This window comes from Atractosteus spatula, chromosome 2 (genome assembly GCF_055471065.1).
Source record: "Atractosteus spatula isolate fAtrSpa1 chromosome 2, fAtrSpa1.hap1, whole genome shotgun sequence".
NCBI classification, from domain to species: domain Eukaryota; kingdom Metazoa; phylum Chordata; class Actinopteri; order Semionotiformes; family Lepisosteidae; genus Atractosteus; species Atractosteus spatula.
The window spans coordinates 61,858,373-61,872,499 of NC_142707.1; the positions used below are offsets into that span (position 1 = coordinate 61,858,373).

Sequence of the window (14,127 nt, forward strand, 5' to 3'; positions counted from 1 at the left end):
TCAAGGTTCAACTGCAAACAAGTAATCCTGTTTTATGTGAAAAACATAGGTGCCAAAATTATTGGCACCCTTCAAGATCCCTTCAAATAGATTCAAACACATCTGAAAAAATAATATATTTATACTTGTTTCAGTTCAATTTTGTCTTAAGGAACTAATGTGTGTACTTTAGTGACTTCCTGTTTTCCTAGGGTATAAAAATGTGCACAGAAAAATCTTTTGTCATCCATCAGCATGGAGAAGGTCAAGGAACTAATAACAGAAATGAGGGAAACCATTGTTAATCTTCACAAAGCAAATAATGGGTACAAAACATAAGTAACACCTTAAAAATACCAATATGACTGTCAGATTCAACACCACTGGAACAGTGGTTAATTTACCAGGAAGAGGACATAAGCCCATCTTGAGGTTTCAGTTAAAGAGGTACAAGGATTGGCCGCATCATGGGGTCATCCCATCTCATAAACGACCATTAGATGATACCGCCATGCCAACAAGCTACTTGGAGGGGTTGCCAGAAGAAAACCCCTACTGTTGCGGAGGAACAGATTCAAGCACCTGGAGTTTGCCCAACGCTGTTGGCACTTTGACTGGCAGCGGTTGCTGTGGTCAGATGAGACCAAAATTGAATATTTTGGCCACAGTCATCACAGGTATGTTTGGCGTAAGAAGAGGGATGCAAATACCGAAAAGAGCATCATACCTGCTTTTAAATATGGTGGGGGATCTTTAATGTTCTGGAGCTGCTTTGCTTCCAGTGCTCCTGAGGCGTTTGTTAAGATCGGTGGTACCATGAATTCTCAAACATACAAGGATATTTTGGACAAAAACCTGGTTGCCTCTGCCAGGAGGCTGCGTCTTGGCCAAAGATCTTTCAACATGACAATGATCCAAAACACATTTCAAAATGAACAAAAAAGGAAAAAAAGACAGAAAAGAAAATCAACATTTTGCCATGGCCCCTGACTTGAACCCTATTAAAAACCTAAAGCATTACAGGAAAAGACTTACAGCCATTATCCCTGCCAGGGGAGGCTCCACCAAGTACTAAAAACAGGGTGCCAATAATTGTTTCTTTTATTTGGGGGAAAATAATTTATAACATAATAGTTTTTTGTCTTGGTTGATTCCATTGAATCATTAATTCAGGATAATTAATTCCTTATTTTGGAAATATATTTCCGTGCTTAATGAACTCATTGTTTGTCTTGTACTTTTTTTTCCATATTTATCAAGGGGTGACAATAATTCTGGAGTCCACTATATATCTATCTACTCTAAAAAATAATTACAAATGTGTTCTCTTACACATTTAAATTGTCTCAGTATGAGTTTAATTAAATGAAAATTAAAGCTACCATGAATATTCCACATGATCAAAGTCACACACAGAGCAGGTACGGTATACTCATTTATGAATTTAAAGTATTTTAGCATGCCTTTATTTAAAACTAACGTGAAATTATCACAAGCATTCAGCGATAGATATACTGTACAGTACTGAATGACAAAAATTATATATCAATGCTGGTTCACATATTAGTTTAATGTTCAGAATAATTAAAATATTATCAATAAGGGACCCATTCAGTTCCTACTTGGTAGAACAACATTGCTGCTTAGTCCTTAGTGCCAAACGGGATTGTCAGCTTTGTTCAAAAGGTATTTTCTTTGCAATTGAGCAGGCAACTGGAGATGATTCCCATACAGAACTATTCTAGACAGTATGCAATTTACTACGCAGCTCTGTACTAAATCCACAAATTTGTTGCAATTGACCCATTAAGACTAATGGGCTTGCTTGCATTGTAGTTAGGTCACAGAAGTCATAAAAATAAGCCAGTCACAAAGATAAGGTGGAAAACCAACATACAGTAGTTTACATAGTTGTTAAGTGGTGAAAAGGGAAAAAACATTACAAAAGAAAAATTCAACAAAAATAAAAGAACTGCAGTTTCTCCAGGGAATTTCCCACTAAGAATTTTAAGAGTATTTGTTTAACATCAACCAAGTTGTGTTAAAGCACGCAGACAAGGATACATTCAACACAAAGACAAGACTAACTGCTACACTATGAACGCCACATGAAACACCCCATGGTCCACCCCCAGCTTCTCTCAATGGACAGGTAAACCTCCAGTTCAAATCAAAGTGAGGAATCTGACAAAATGGCAGAGAAAACGACTACAATCTGGATCCCCAACAGGTAAAAAACACAATAACAATGAGAATATTCAATACATGAATGAGAATATTGATAATAGATAAGAATAGATATAAAAAGACTCGATGTCCTTCCTCTTCATACTGTACATCCCAGGATGATGATCATGATGAAAAAGGTAAGTGAGTAATGAATATCAGAGATTATAAGAGACCACATCAGCAGTCATGCGATGAAGGCATACATAGGTCCTATTTCACACTTATCCTTAAAAAGTAAACCCATTGTAGCTCAACCATTAAAATGAAAAGACTCAGGCTGGCTGTAGGTAATTGAAAAAACAGTGTCTGGCCTTATACAGTACCAGAGAGTAAAAGTCAACTTAATGGTGAGCCTGGTGGCCTGAACACGCTGCAGTCATGATAAGACCAGGCACAAGTCAAATGCATTCACATGTTTGGTTCAAGTCAACAGTATGCCTGAAGGTTAGTCATACTGTATGTCTGAAATTGATGTTGGCTGAGCTGTTTGTTTCATCTTTACCCTGTGTACCTCTAGCTACTTGAGCCCTTTTCATTTACAGTAAGTGCAGTACCAAATGCAAGAACTTCTGTTACCTTAGTTTTCTTACTTTTGTCTTTCTTCTGAAATAAATCCACCCAATATAGATACATATAGAATAATCAAATCACAAATCACCTTCACAGTGCTTTTTCCATAATACAAACGGTAAAACTAAGTTAGTGTATACAACATGTAAAGTAATGCAAATAATATAATGAAATTACATCCAGTATTACATCTTTTATTTGCCTAATTTAAAAAATGTTGTATTTGATCTGGTCTGTAACTATTCAACATATAATTCAACAAGAAATCACAGATGTGAAAATGCTGGAATTGCATAGAGAGGACTGCATGAGCAAAGCTATGGTGTTTCAATTTTCTAATTTTTTTAACATACTTGACAGTTTTGTATGAGAATGTTAATGGCATGTTTGGAGAATTTTGTAAAAGGTTTCTCATGAAGAAAGGAAGAAATTAACGTTCACATACGGGGTCCTGGAAATAAAGCTGGTAATCAAAAATAGGCAAGGATTTCAGTTTTTCCATGGGGTTCGCATCAGGCGTAACAGGAAATAAGGGAGTGTTCAGTGATGCCACAGCCCTGAAACAGAGACAGATACAGAAGAATAAGTAGATTAACAAGCATGATAAGCAGTAGAACCATTCTGAAAAAAGTTAACATACTGTGTTAACAGACATTGAATGAACAGTATAAAATGCAACACATTGTTACAACAGCTTTGTTAAATTTGTTTTCTCTCTTAATAGTTTTTTAGGAATCCCAGGTCTTTGATAGATGCATACTGTCAGAGTTATTACTAGGTACTGAATACTGAGAAGTAATTAAACACCGTTAATTCACTTACTCTTTGTTTACCATAAATTGTCCTGTAAAATATAGTGGATTCTAAAAGCCTCTAAACAATTTAACAAATCATTTATAAGAAATAAATATTTATAGGGTTAACAGAAGATCAACGAGCACATTGGTTCTACTCAGATTTCATATTTACAAAACGGAGTGGTTCAGTATACCTGCAGAAACATTTAAAAAACTGCAGCATGTACCAACACAAATTTACCAACAATAGGAATTTGGGTAATATCTCACCTAAGCACAAACATAATTCCTAGAATTTGGTGTATCTACAGAAAATGATAAATTCAGTTTCAATATTAGCCTGTTCTTAAATCCAGTTGTATCTTTCACAATAACCTTTGTTCAGTGTTCAAATGACACATTCCCTTGCAAATTAATTCTCAGTTGGTTCAATAAATTGCCAGCTTATTTACACATTGAATGAGACTTCTTCCTGTTAATACTTTACACTTCATTTCCATTTGTAACCTCTGCTCCTGGGCTCTGAGGTGACTTTCAAAAAGACATTAGGGTTTATATTTTTCAATTCACTGAGGATTTTTAATGACATAATGAATAATTCAATCAAATCTCTCCTAAGCCTTCTCTTTATGCCACAAAAGATTCATTTTTAACTTTTTAATAATTTTATAACATTTTTATAATTTTATGGTATACTCCTTCATCTGGAGATTATCTCTAAACGTCTTGCCTAATCTTATCAGACCTCAGAAAGTAAGCAAGGCTGGGCCTGATCATCACAATGTCAGTCTCCAAAATAAACAGGAAGCTGCTGTACTGTAAGTGTAGCTGGTTAGTCTACTGACACTCTTCCTTCTGGACCAGAATTTCTATATCAATGTACCAGTATGGTAGGGATTCTTAAACCTTTTACAGACCATACACCCCCTACAGTGATTCAGGGAAACCCACACCCCCACCCCCAAAAAATCAATACATATCAAGTTTATTGGATATCTACTCAGCTAGATGTCTGAAGAAGGCCAGGTCCATTCTCAAGGACCCCAGTCATCCCAGTCACAAACTGTTTTCCCTCCTACCGTCCGGTAAACGGTACCGAAGCATGAGTTTTATTCAATTTAAAAAAACTTAACCTCAATTTTGTGATTTTTGTGTTTTTGTGAATTTTGTGATTCTTGTGATTCTTGCGATTCTTGCGATTCTTGTGATTTTTGTGAGCTCGCAAAAAAGACATTTCATTGCCAGCAACTACTACTGCACGCCGCATTGTTGTGCATTTGATAAATAAACTTTGATGTGTTTATAAATATCAAGTATCAATTTTTTAATTGTGTTTTGGGGTTATTTAACATATCGATAAATGCATAATATGAAAAATCTAATATTTCTTTTACAGATTAAATTTGCAAAAACTAATGATGTTTAATATTTAATTATGGTAAATTGGTAGACTATTTAATGTTATTTGATTATAAATGTTATTAAAAATATTATTTTTAAGATGGAGGCATTTTTTACTATCTTCAATGGGATGGTCTGGCATCAACCAAAGCTCAAAACTGTGGAACATGGCAATTCATGTGTCATTTGCAGCATCTCGGTTCTTTGTCTTTGTCAACCAATGATGCAAAATCTAGACTCGCAGAGGTATGTTGTCGCAAAAGGGGACAATGATTATCTTACAATTTAACCTTGCTGAAAGAACTATAGTAGCATTAACCCTACTGTATTTCACACCTATGTGTGAGATCACAGTGTGCCCAGCAGGTGTTTGTGTTTTGATTACTAAGGGTGTAAAGATTCAATGAGCAGCAGGGCACTGTTTAAGTGAGATTACTCAGCAGGATAACTGTAGTAAATATGTTGTCAAACGTCTGGATCTTCAGTGTCACAAGGCAAAATCAAATAGTATCCAGTTGGGAATTAGCTATGTGAAGCTGGCCCCCCTGCAAACAGCAACACCCCACCTCAGCATTTCTTTGTGCTCCATTGGTGCCATTAAAAGTACTATTTTGTTCACAAGATAGAGCACCTTTTTTTGCCTTATTTCATGTTACTATTTTTTATTTCCGCCATCATTAATTGAAATAGGCAGATTTGTTTGGATTGTGTTTTTCCTTTGCAGGACTGTCTGGAACCAGCGTGGTGACTGGCTGCCAAATCCCTCAATTATATTACATAATTTCTCCATAATCTGTCAGCGATTTGTAAACAAGAGCGCCCTACAAAATTTAAAGGACGTCACTAGATACCCAAGAAGAGGAGGGGGTGGACGTCAGCTGTTGGTTCGTGGTCTGCTGAGAATTTTACAATTTTGTTGATAGTCATTCAGTGGTGTATGTTTTTAGGAAAGTTATGGGAGAGTAATGATGGAGAGATAGAAAGTATCTGATTAGTTTTTTTTTTGACTAGTTTATTTCAGTGTAGGCAGTAAGTTGTGCAGAAAACTTGTGTTTGAAATTGCCATTGTTGTTTTTTTTCTGGAAAAGGGGATGGTAGTGGGTGAAAATGCGTAATCTAGAGTAGAATAGTGTAGTAGTTTTTTATGTGCTTTCCAGCATTCAAGGGAGATGCAAACACATTTCTGATCTGAAATATATCACAGATCTTAAGTGCTTGTTGTTTGTCTTTTTGGCACTTAGTGGCATTAAACAGCTGGAGATTTTTGGTCTCGTGGTTGGTAGAACTGGGTTTTTCTCCTGCCATTGTCTGCTTTCAAGTTGTTCATTCATGTTCGTTCATGTATTATTAATATTATTTCCATATTTACATAGAAATACTGTGATATATATAATCAATAAAGATGTCAAAAAATATTTCTTATCATATTTAAATAAATACATTTAATATTTATTTAACATAATATTTAAATAGTACAGAAAGCCAGGAATTCAAACTGGGACCTTCTAGTGTGTAGGCAATTTGTACCACTGAACCAAATCATCATTCAGTTTAAACAGCTTGTTTGGACAAGTGTTTCATTTTCTATTGCAACAATCACAACAGAAAATTTAGTTAAAATAAGCAAGTCAAAATGTTGCCAAAATAACCACCAGTGACTGAGTTAAAGAATCAGATGTAGATGTTTATGAAGAATATCATACAGTATATCCTACCAAAGCCAGCTAAATAAATATTCTATTTATATTCATATTTTAATATTGTTAATGATTTTCACTTATTTTTATTTTCAGCTACCAAAATGTCCCTTTAGTTACATGATTCCATATTGATATTCTACATTAAGCAGATTTTAAAAATTACTACATTTTTGTTGTTGGAAGCTAATGTTTTCACTAACATCTACTGCACCACAAGTGCCACCTATCGATCATCTTTGACTAGTGAGCCACACAGCCGAACTTCACCATGATATTGTAAAGCCAAGCTTAGCTACTGTAATGTGCCGATGGGTTCTACCGCACATTCTGAATTGTTCCATCTGTACTTACCACGTTTACTCCCACACCTCTTGAACTCCTTTCATGCAACACAGACAGTAAGGAGACACTGAGATGCACAGAGATGCACTCCCTGTGCACTATGAAAAATACTCTGGGTTTAGACAAACATTCTTCTGGGTTTAGACAAACACACTCTGTAACTCGGCTAAATTCCATTTTGGACTTACAAAATCTGACACTGCTAAATTCCCCCCTTAAGTCAACTGGTGAAGAACTGTAATTTCTCCCTATTCACCTATTCTGCTGTGCAGTGGGGCTGATAGCACACAATGATTGCAGTGTCAATCAGGCGAGTACAGTACTTTAATCATGGATAAAGTGGGAAACCCTCCTATATGTTGAAAAAGTTAGGATGAATAAAGATGCAAAAATATGAAGACAGAAGTAACAGGTTTGTAAAGAGTTCATACCTGACTCTCTCGGGATAGCACTGTGCCATGTTCCACACAAATGAACCACCCCAGTCATGGCCAACCAGTGTCACCTGTGGAATGGCCTGAAGGACAGACAGAAAAGTTACTTCATTTATTATCAAACTGTAAAAAAAACTTTGTACTACCACAGTCAATTCCAACGCCAGATTTTTATATAAAACATAGTCCCGCAGTATTCCAAAGTTTTATAGCAATGCAGCAACTACTTGGAAATTGTCTATTACATTTTATTGGAATTTTGTTATGGAAGTAGAGATTTAAATTCTGTACTTCAAACCGTGAACAGATAAGAGGTATGTTTATGAATACTGACCACCTAAAAGCTTAGTCCTAAAAATGGCTCGTCAAAAAGGTAATGTTGATTCCAACTTTATGTCAGAGCAGTGACAGGACTGTGTTCACTATCTCACTCCCACCTGATGCTGCTAGTATTCATGAAATCACACCCACCAGTTTCCACAATTTTCTTTCAAGTCCTGCAATGCCCTCCTCAAGCTCTTAGTTGTTAAGAGAAGAATAAAATGTGCTATTTCAGTACTGTAGTCATATCTAACCAAAAAGTTTCAGTGGTCCATTACAACTCTCAAAAATGTCTTCATGCTAATGCATCATGTATTAGTCTACGAACATAAGAAGCAACGGTCTGTGTCTATTGCACTAGATTCTGACATCCCAACAATCAGTGTTTTTACACAATGCACTAAAAAGCAGTGCGTGTGTAACATGTACGTCACATTAGTTGAAGTTGTAGGATTTGTTACTGATAGACTGAGGATGTTTCTTCCTTGCTCTGCAATCAGAACATCCTTTTCAAATACAAATGTAGTACTTAATCAACATATAAAAGATAACAGTTCCTAACAGTATGTACTGTATACAAGTATTACCCTGCGCTACTTAACTTCTAATCCCCTGCAGTAAATCTGTCCTGTGCCTGCTAACAACAGAGACTAAATGGACAGAGCCTGCAAGAGTTAGGATGAGCCCATGAATAAATGACAGAGCAAAGTTAAACATTTATACTTTGACCTGCCCCAGCAGTCACAAAACACACATGCCCATGTTCACATTTTCATAAGTCACTTAAACAAGACATTTTTATATTTAAAACAAATTTCACCACTGTACCTGAAGGTCTACTAATTTATCTGAGTTTTCCCAGTAACTGTGAGATGCTTTCAGATAAACTCTTTGCCTGGCTTCTTAAGTGCCATTTCTAGAACCTTAAATGACTTGTCTACACAATGCAGTATGCCCTCTCCCCAGGTTTCACAAGACTCAACTTACATTAATTCAACTTTACATAAAAGTAAAGTATTTTTATGTAAAGATTTTCTTAACATAAATTCAACTTTATGTTAAAAAAACTCTCCAGAAAAGTGTAATATAAGTGTTAGCAATTATTATTATTATAAATTGTATGTGTGATTTCAGTAGTAAAAAAAACAATCTGTCTGTCCTGCTGAGCAATGAATAACAACTATTTTATCATGATTGAGGGAATTAACTAAAGGTTTTTACTAAAAGTTTGTATTATATCTTGTTGGCTATGTATTTCTTTACTTGTATTTTATTAACTCCATCACAGGATGTCTTGTCTCAAAAGATAATATAGTCACACTGTATCTTTACGCATTGCTGCTATAGTTCTTCAAGTGATCTATCCTGGAACAAATGGGAAAAAAAGTTACAAGCAGAAGGGGCTGCTTGTCATGCAAGCCAGCTGTAAAGAAAATATAGGTAGTGGTCAGCTTTCTAGAATGACCATATATAGCCACAATTCAAGCAGAGATTTATATGGGAGTGTATCTTATATAATTTGTTTCACTGTATAAAAGAGCACTGTAAGCATTGTCTTTTGAGTCTTGCGAACAAGAGCAAGGCTCCCATATGGATATGAAATAAAGACGACTTTCAACACAAAAACTCTCGGCTGATGCCCTTTATTTGGCACAATGTAAGAAGAGTACATTGGTTTCTATAATTACTTCAGCTGCCATCTTTTCATATTTAAGCAACTTGTTCTGCATAAAAACACAGGTAGAGGCAAATTCATTATGCCCATTAACATTGTCATCTGTAGAGCTCACTACAGAGGATCTATTGTGAAAGTCAGGGACTTCTAGTGTGTGTCCACTGCTAGAAATGATAAAAGCAGTAGAACTACTCCACAGGCTTCACTGCAGGTTGTAGATGGTGGCTTGTGGGATTAATAATAATTTCTTAATAATTATAATTGCTTACACTTATATGGCACTTTTCTGGACACTCCACTCAAAGCACTTTACAGGTAATGGGGACTCCCCTCCACCACCACCAATGTGCAGCCCCACCTGGATGACGCGACGGCAGCCATAGTGTGCCAGAACACTCACCACACATCAGCTATCAGTGGGGAGGAGAACAGAGTGATGAAGCCAATGCATAGATGGGGATTATTAGTGGGGAATGATTGGTAAAGGCCAATGGAAAATTTGGCCAGGATGCCGGGGTTACACCCCTACTCTTTTCAAGAAACATTCTGGGATTTTTAATGACCACAGAGAGTCAGGGCCTCGGTTTTACAGTACATCTCATCTGACATCTGAAGGATTTTTACAGTATAGTGTCCCCATCACTATACTGGGGCATTAGGACCCACACAGACCACAGGGTGAGCGCCCCCTGCTGGCCCAACTAACACTTCTTTCAGCAGCAACTTTAGTTTTACCCAGGAAGTCTCTCATCGAGGTACTGACCAGGCTCACACCTGCTTAGCTTCAGTGGGTTGCCAGATGTTAGTTGTGAGATGTGAGTTGTTAGATGCAAGATTAAGTCCCATTTTTCCCCTAAATCCTGTAAGAGCATGTCCCTGTTCACTTTGCTCTGCAATCTATATGTCACATCACCCCAGCTCATCCCACAAAAGCTCAATCAGACTAATTTCTAGTCAGTAGGGAAGCCATGGTATAAATGTCACATTCCCATGTCACAAGAAAGCCATGGTTGTATGAATGCCATGGGAATGTGTGCTGTTCTGCTGGAATGTTGTCAAGTCATGTCTAGCAAGTAGCAAGTTAGGTTCCTGGGTGTGATCAATGTAGCACCATGCTGTCAGTTTGCCATCAGTTTGTCAGTCAGTTCAGGTGGAATTCTATAGTGACTACACACTACTGCACAAACCTCAATTGGTCTGTTGTGCACAAAAGTCATAGTAACGTTATGCAAGTCTGCAGCATACTTGCTGGTATCCATCAGAGTGGTTCATAATAAACCTTTAGGTCATCACTAAAGAGGCTGGTTCCACTTCTAAAGTGTAAGTCCAACATAGAGTACTGATGGTACAAAGCCATTGTTCGTTTGATAAGGACAGAATATGTATTATTTTCTGCATTGATTTTCACCAGGCTTGACATGCGAAAGGTTAAATCACTTTGTCAACTGTGCACAATGAAAATTCTCATTAATGGGGTGATTTAGTGCTTATGCAACATTCAAAGTCAATCAAGTGTATTACAGTCATGAATAAGAAATTAATCAACATTACACCAAAAACATTTAATCTCTTTTCAAAATCGATAAATTTTTTCTGAAAATATACATGCATAGTTGTAATGTTTTTATTTTCAGTATATAACGTAATGACTTTGAACAGTTTATTGAAACTAAACTATGTTTTGATGAAAACAAACATTTATATTTTTTAAATCAAGCAACATGGTAGCTCAGATTATCACTTCTGTTCAAAGGTTCTAAGGCTCAGTGTAGCGGAGCTAGTGCGGGGACGTCAGCGCCCTCACTGCGCGTAGCAGGGTCCTCAGCTGCCTGGGCTGAGGGAGGTCTCCTTTAGCTCATGCGGTTGGTGCCCTGTTGTGTTACGCCGGACACCCGGGTTCATGCCCCAGGTGTGGGGGACGGAACGGGCGGCGGGGGGCATGACCCCGCGTGGAACCGTGACTGTCACATCAGCTCCATAGTTCGAGCAAAAAGAAAGAGAAACCTGGTAGCAGAGGGCACATCTGGACCATGATTGAAAGAATAATCATTATTGTACAACTGGAAAGCATTCTGGAAAAAAGTGTAATAATAAAAAATATGAACAAATCCAACTAAAAAATCTGGATTTCTGTTTAGTCTTCAATGCCTGAAAATGATGGTAATGTGGTATGTTGCCAGTTCAGATGTTGCAATCAGAACTTAAAAGATATTTAAAGTGATCTAAAATATGCAATGCACACAAATATAACAGCAGGACTCACAAATACAGTATATGAACTATTAAACCGCGGGATACGAACCGGCAACCTTCCAGCCACAGGTGCAGATCCTAACCCACCGCTCCACCCATACTGTACATGAATTACAGTCATGTACTGTATAGACAACAGCACTTTTACACATTGACATTAACAATTATCTCCCTAAGGCTGTAAAATCACTTCCTCTATCTCTCTGAAGACCTTTCAATAGACACTGTTTTTGTCATCACCTTTGAAACAAAAGAACTCAAACCGCATAGTGTTTCCATCACAGTACCTTCTCTTGTCATCCACATGAGGTGATCTGCAACCTCACACATCTGTATGTCAGTTAAATTAGCCTTTAATTAGAGCCTAATGATCTCATTTTTCACAATATGGTTTTCATTAGGGAAAGTGACTCCCCATGATGGGAATGACACAAATCAAGATTTGTTCTGCTGTGGTGAAGCAGCCTTTATAAATTCTCACGCAGGGGGCAGATTGCCACTTGTAAGATAAAGCAGCGCATTTGTGGTAAAATATGTGTTTGTTACGCATCAGATTGAAACAATGTACAGTATAAATGTACCTATCAAACAGAAACAATTCAGCCTAACAGGTAAATGTGTGTCTTAGCACTAGTTTTTGTATCTGATCCACATATGAAGGAAACAATACCGGTATATAGCAAGGATTTTTGCATTTTTCTCTTGGACAGCTAATAATTACACCCACAGATATACAGTATCTGGTACACATTATTTACTGATCTGGACATAGACTTATGAACAAAACTTACTAACTTGTTCTCAAGTAAAACAGCTTACATTAGAAAAAATAGTTTAGCCATAATCAATGTCCTTGATTAAAAATTAACAAATACCCTACACATATGTCTTAGATCTCTTAAAAAAAACAAATTGATGTACTCAAATACCATCTTGTCAAGTGTCAAAAACACCTGTTTCATTTAATTTAACATAAGAAACACCTACACATGTAATGAAAAAGCATGTGCTCAATAATAGTATATACATATATACATACACATGAGCAATAAATAACCAATTTAAAAAGTTTAAATAAAATGCAATAAAGCTATCTGTTGCCTATTGCTTTGTAAGGTTAAGTGCAGAAGAGCCCAGAGCCTTCCTGGACAAAGCCATGCTGACTTAATTAAAAAAAAGTTGTAAAACCTTATGTTAGACATGGGCATGTATTAGATTTACAACAGATTATAAATCATTCCATGGGCTGGTTGAGGCACTTAATGTCTTCTCCCCCTCACTTATTATAATTAGAATACGGGAAAGAGGCAACTAAAAAGCTTAATTCTATTAGTCCACATAATGAACCTTGGAGGTTTCAAAAGATTATCTTGCTGAGGGAAAGACAGCCATACGAAATCAGTTACATGAACTCTGTAGAGACTCAACTCTATGGACTGGCATGGCCAGCCCTTAACTGTAATTCCTTTCCTATAAATGATCCTTTTCACACCAGATGTGTAGAGTCACTACAGTATCTTGCTAGAATAAGTCTCCTTTTATGGGTAAATATCAAAGTTCCACTATATAACAGTAAGCAGTGACTGTAGAAAAAAAGACTAGTCCATTCTATTACAGAGTAGTTATAATAATAATTGGTTACAGTTATATGATTACACTCCACTCAAAGCACTTTACAGGTAATGGGGACTCCCCTCCACCACCACCAATGTGCAGCATCCACCTAGATGATGCGACGGCAGCCATAGTGCACCAGTACACTCACCACACATCAGCTAACAGTGGGGAGGAGAGCAGAGTACTGAAGCCAATTCATAGATGGGGATTATTAGAAGGCCGTGATTGGTAAGGGCCAAAGAGCCAGGACGCCGGGGTAACACCTCTATGCTTTTCAAGAAACTAAATTAATGACCACAGAGAGTCAGGACCTCAGTTTTACATCTCATCTGAAGGACAGCGCCTGTTACCAGTATAGTGTCCCAGTCACTATACAGGGGCATTAGGACCTACATGGACCGCAGGGTGAGAACCCCCTGCTGGCCCCACTAACACCTTTTCCAGAAGCAACCTTAGTTTCTTCAAGGAGGTCTCCCATCCAGGTACTGACCAGGCTCACACCTGCTGAGCTTCAGGGAGTTGCCAGTTGTGAGCTGCAGGGCGATATGGCTGCTGGCATATTACTCTGCACTAAGTAACTATCACTATTAATTAAAATAATCAAGCAATGTGTGGTGAAAAAAAGTATTTTGCACATTGCTAAAAATCAGTAATGAATGAGAAATTTGATTTACCGCTCAATTATGAACTTGGTGAAGTTAATAATCCTCAATGATTGTCTCCTTTGTGTTCAGCACACTTTACCAGTAGTAAGACTATTTTAAAAATCACAACTGTTAAACTAGTGAAAAATAGTACAAGCAGGGGAA

At 37.1% G+C, this 14,127-nt stretch overlaps 1 protein-coding gene across 3 annotated transcripts in view; it reads right to left on the minus strand.

Annotated features, from left to right (window-relative positions):
* Positions 1–14,127, minus strand: part of ephx2 (epoxide hydrolase 2, cytoplasmic) — a 102,726-nt gene that overhangs the window by 45,248 nt on the left and 43,351 nt on the right. For all 3 annotated transcript variants that reach the window (XM_088909095.1, XM_088909094.1, XM_088909096.1), the window contains exons 11-12: positions 7,450–7,535; positions 3,224–3,335 (exon numbers count right to left, since the gene is read on the minus strand). In XM_088909095.1, coding sequence (XP_088765221.1) covers positions 3,224–3,335; positions 7,450–7,535 — 198 coding nt within the window. The remainder of the gene's footprint in view (positions 1–3,223; positions 3,336–7,449; positions 7,536–14,127) is intronic.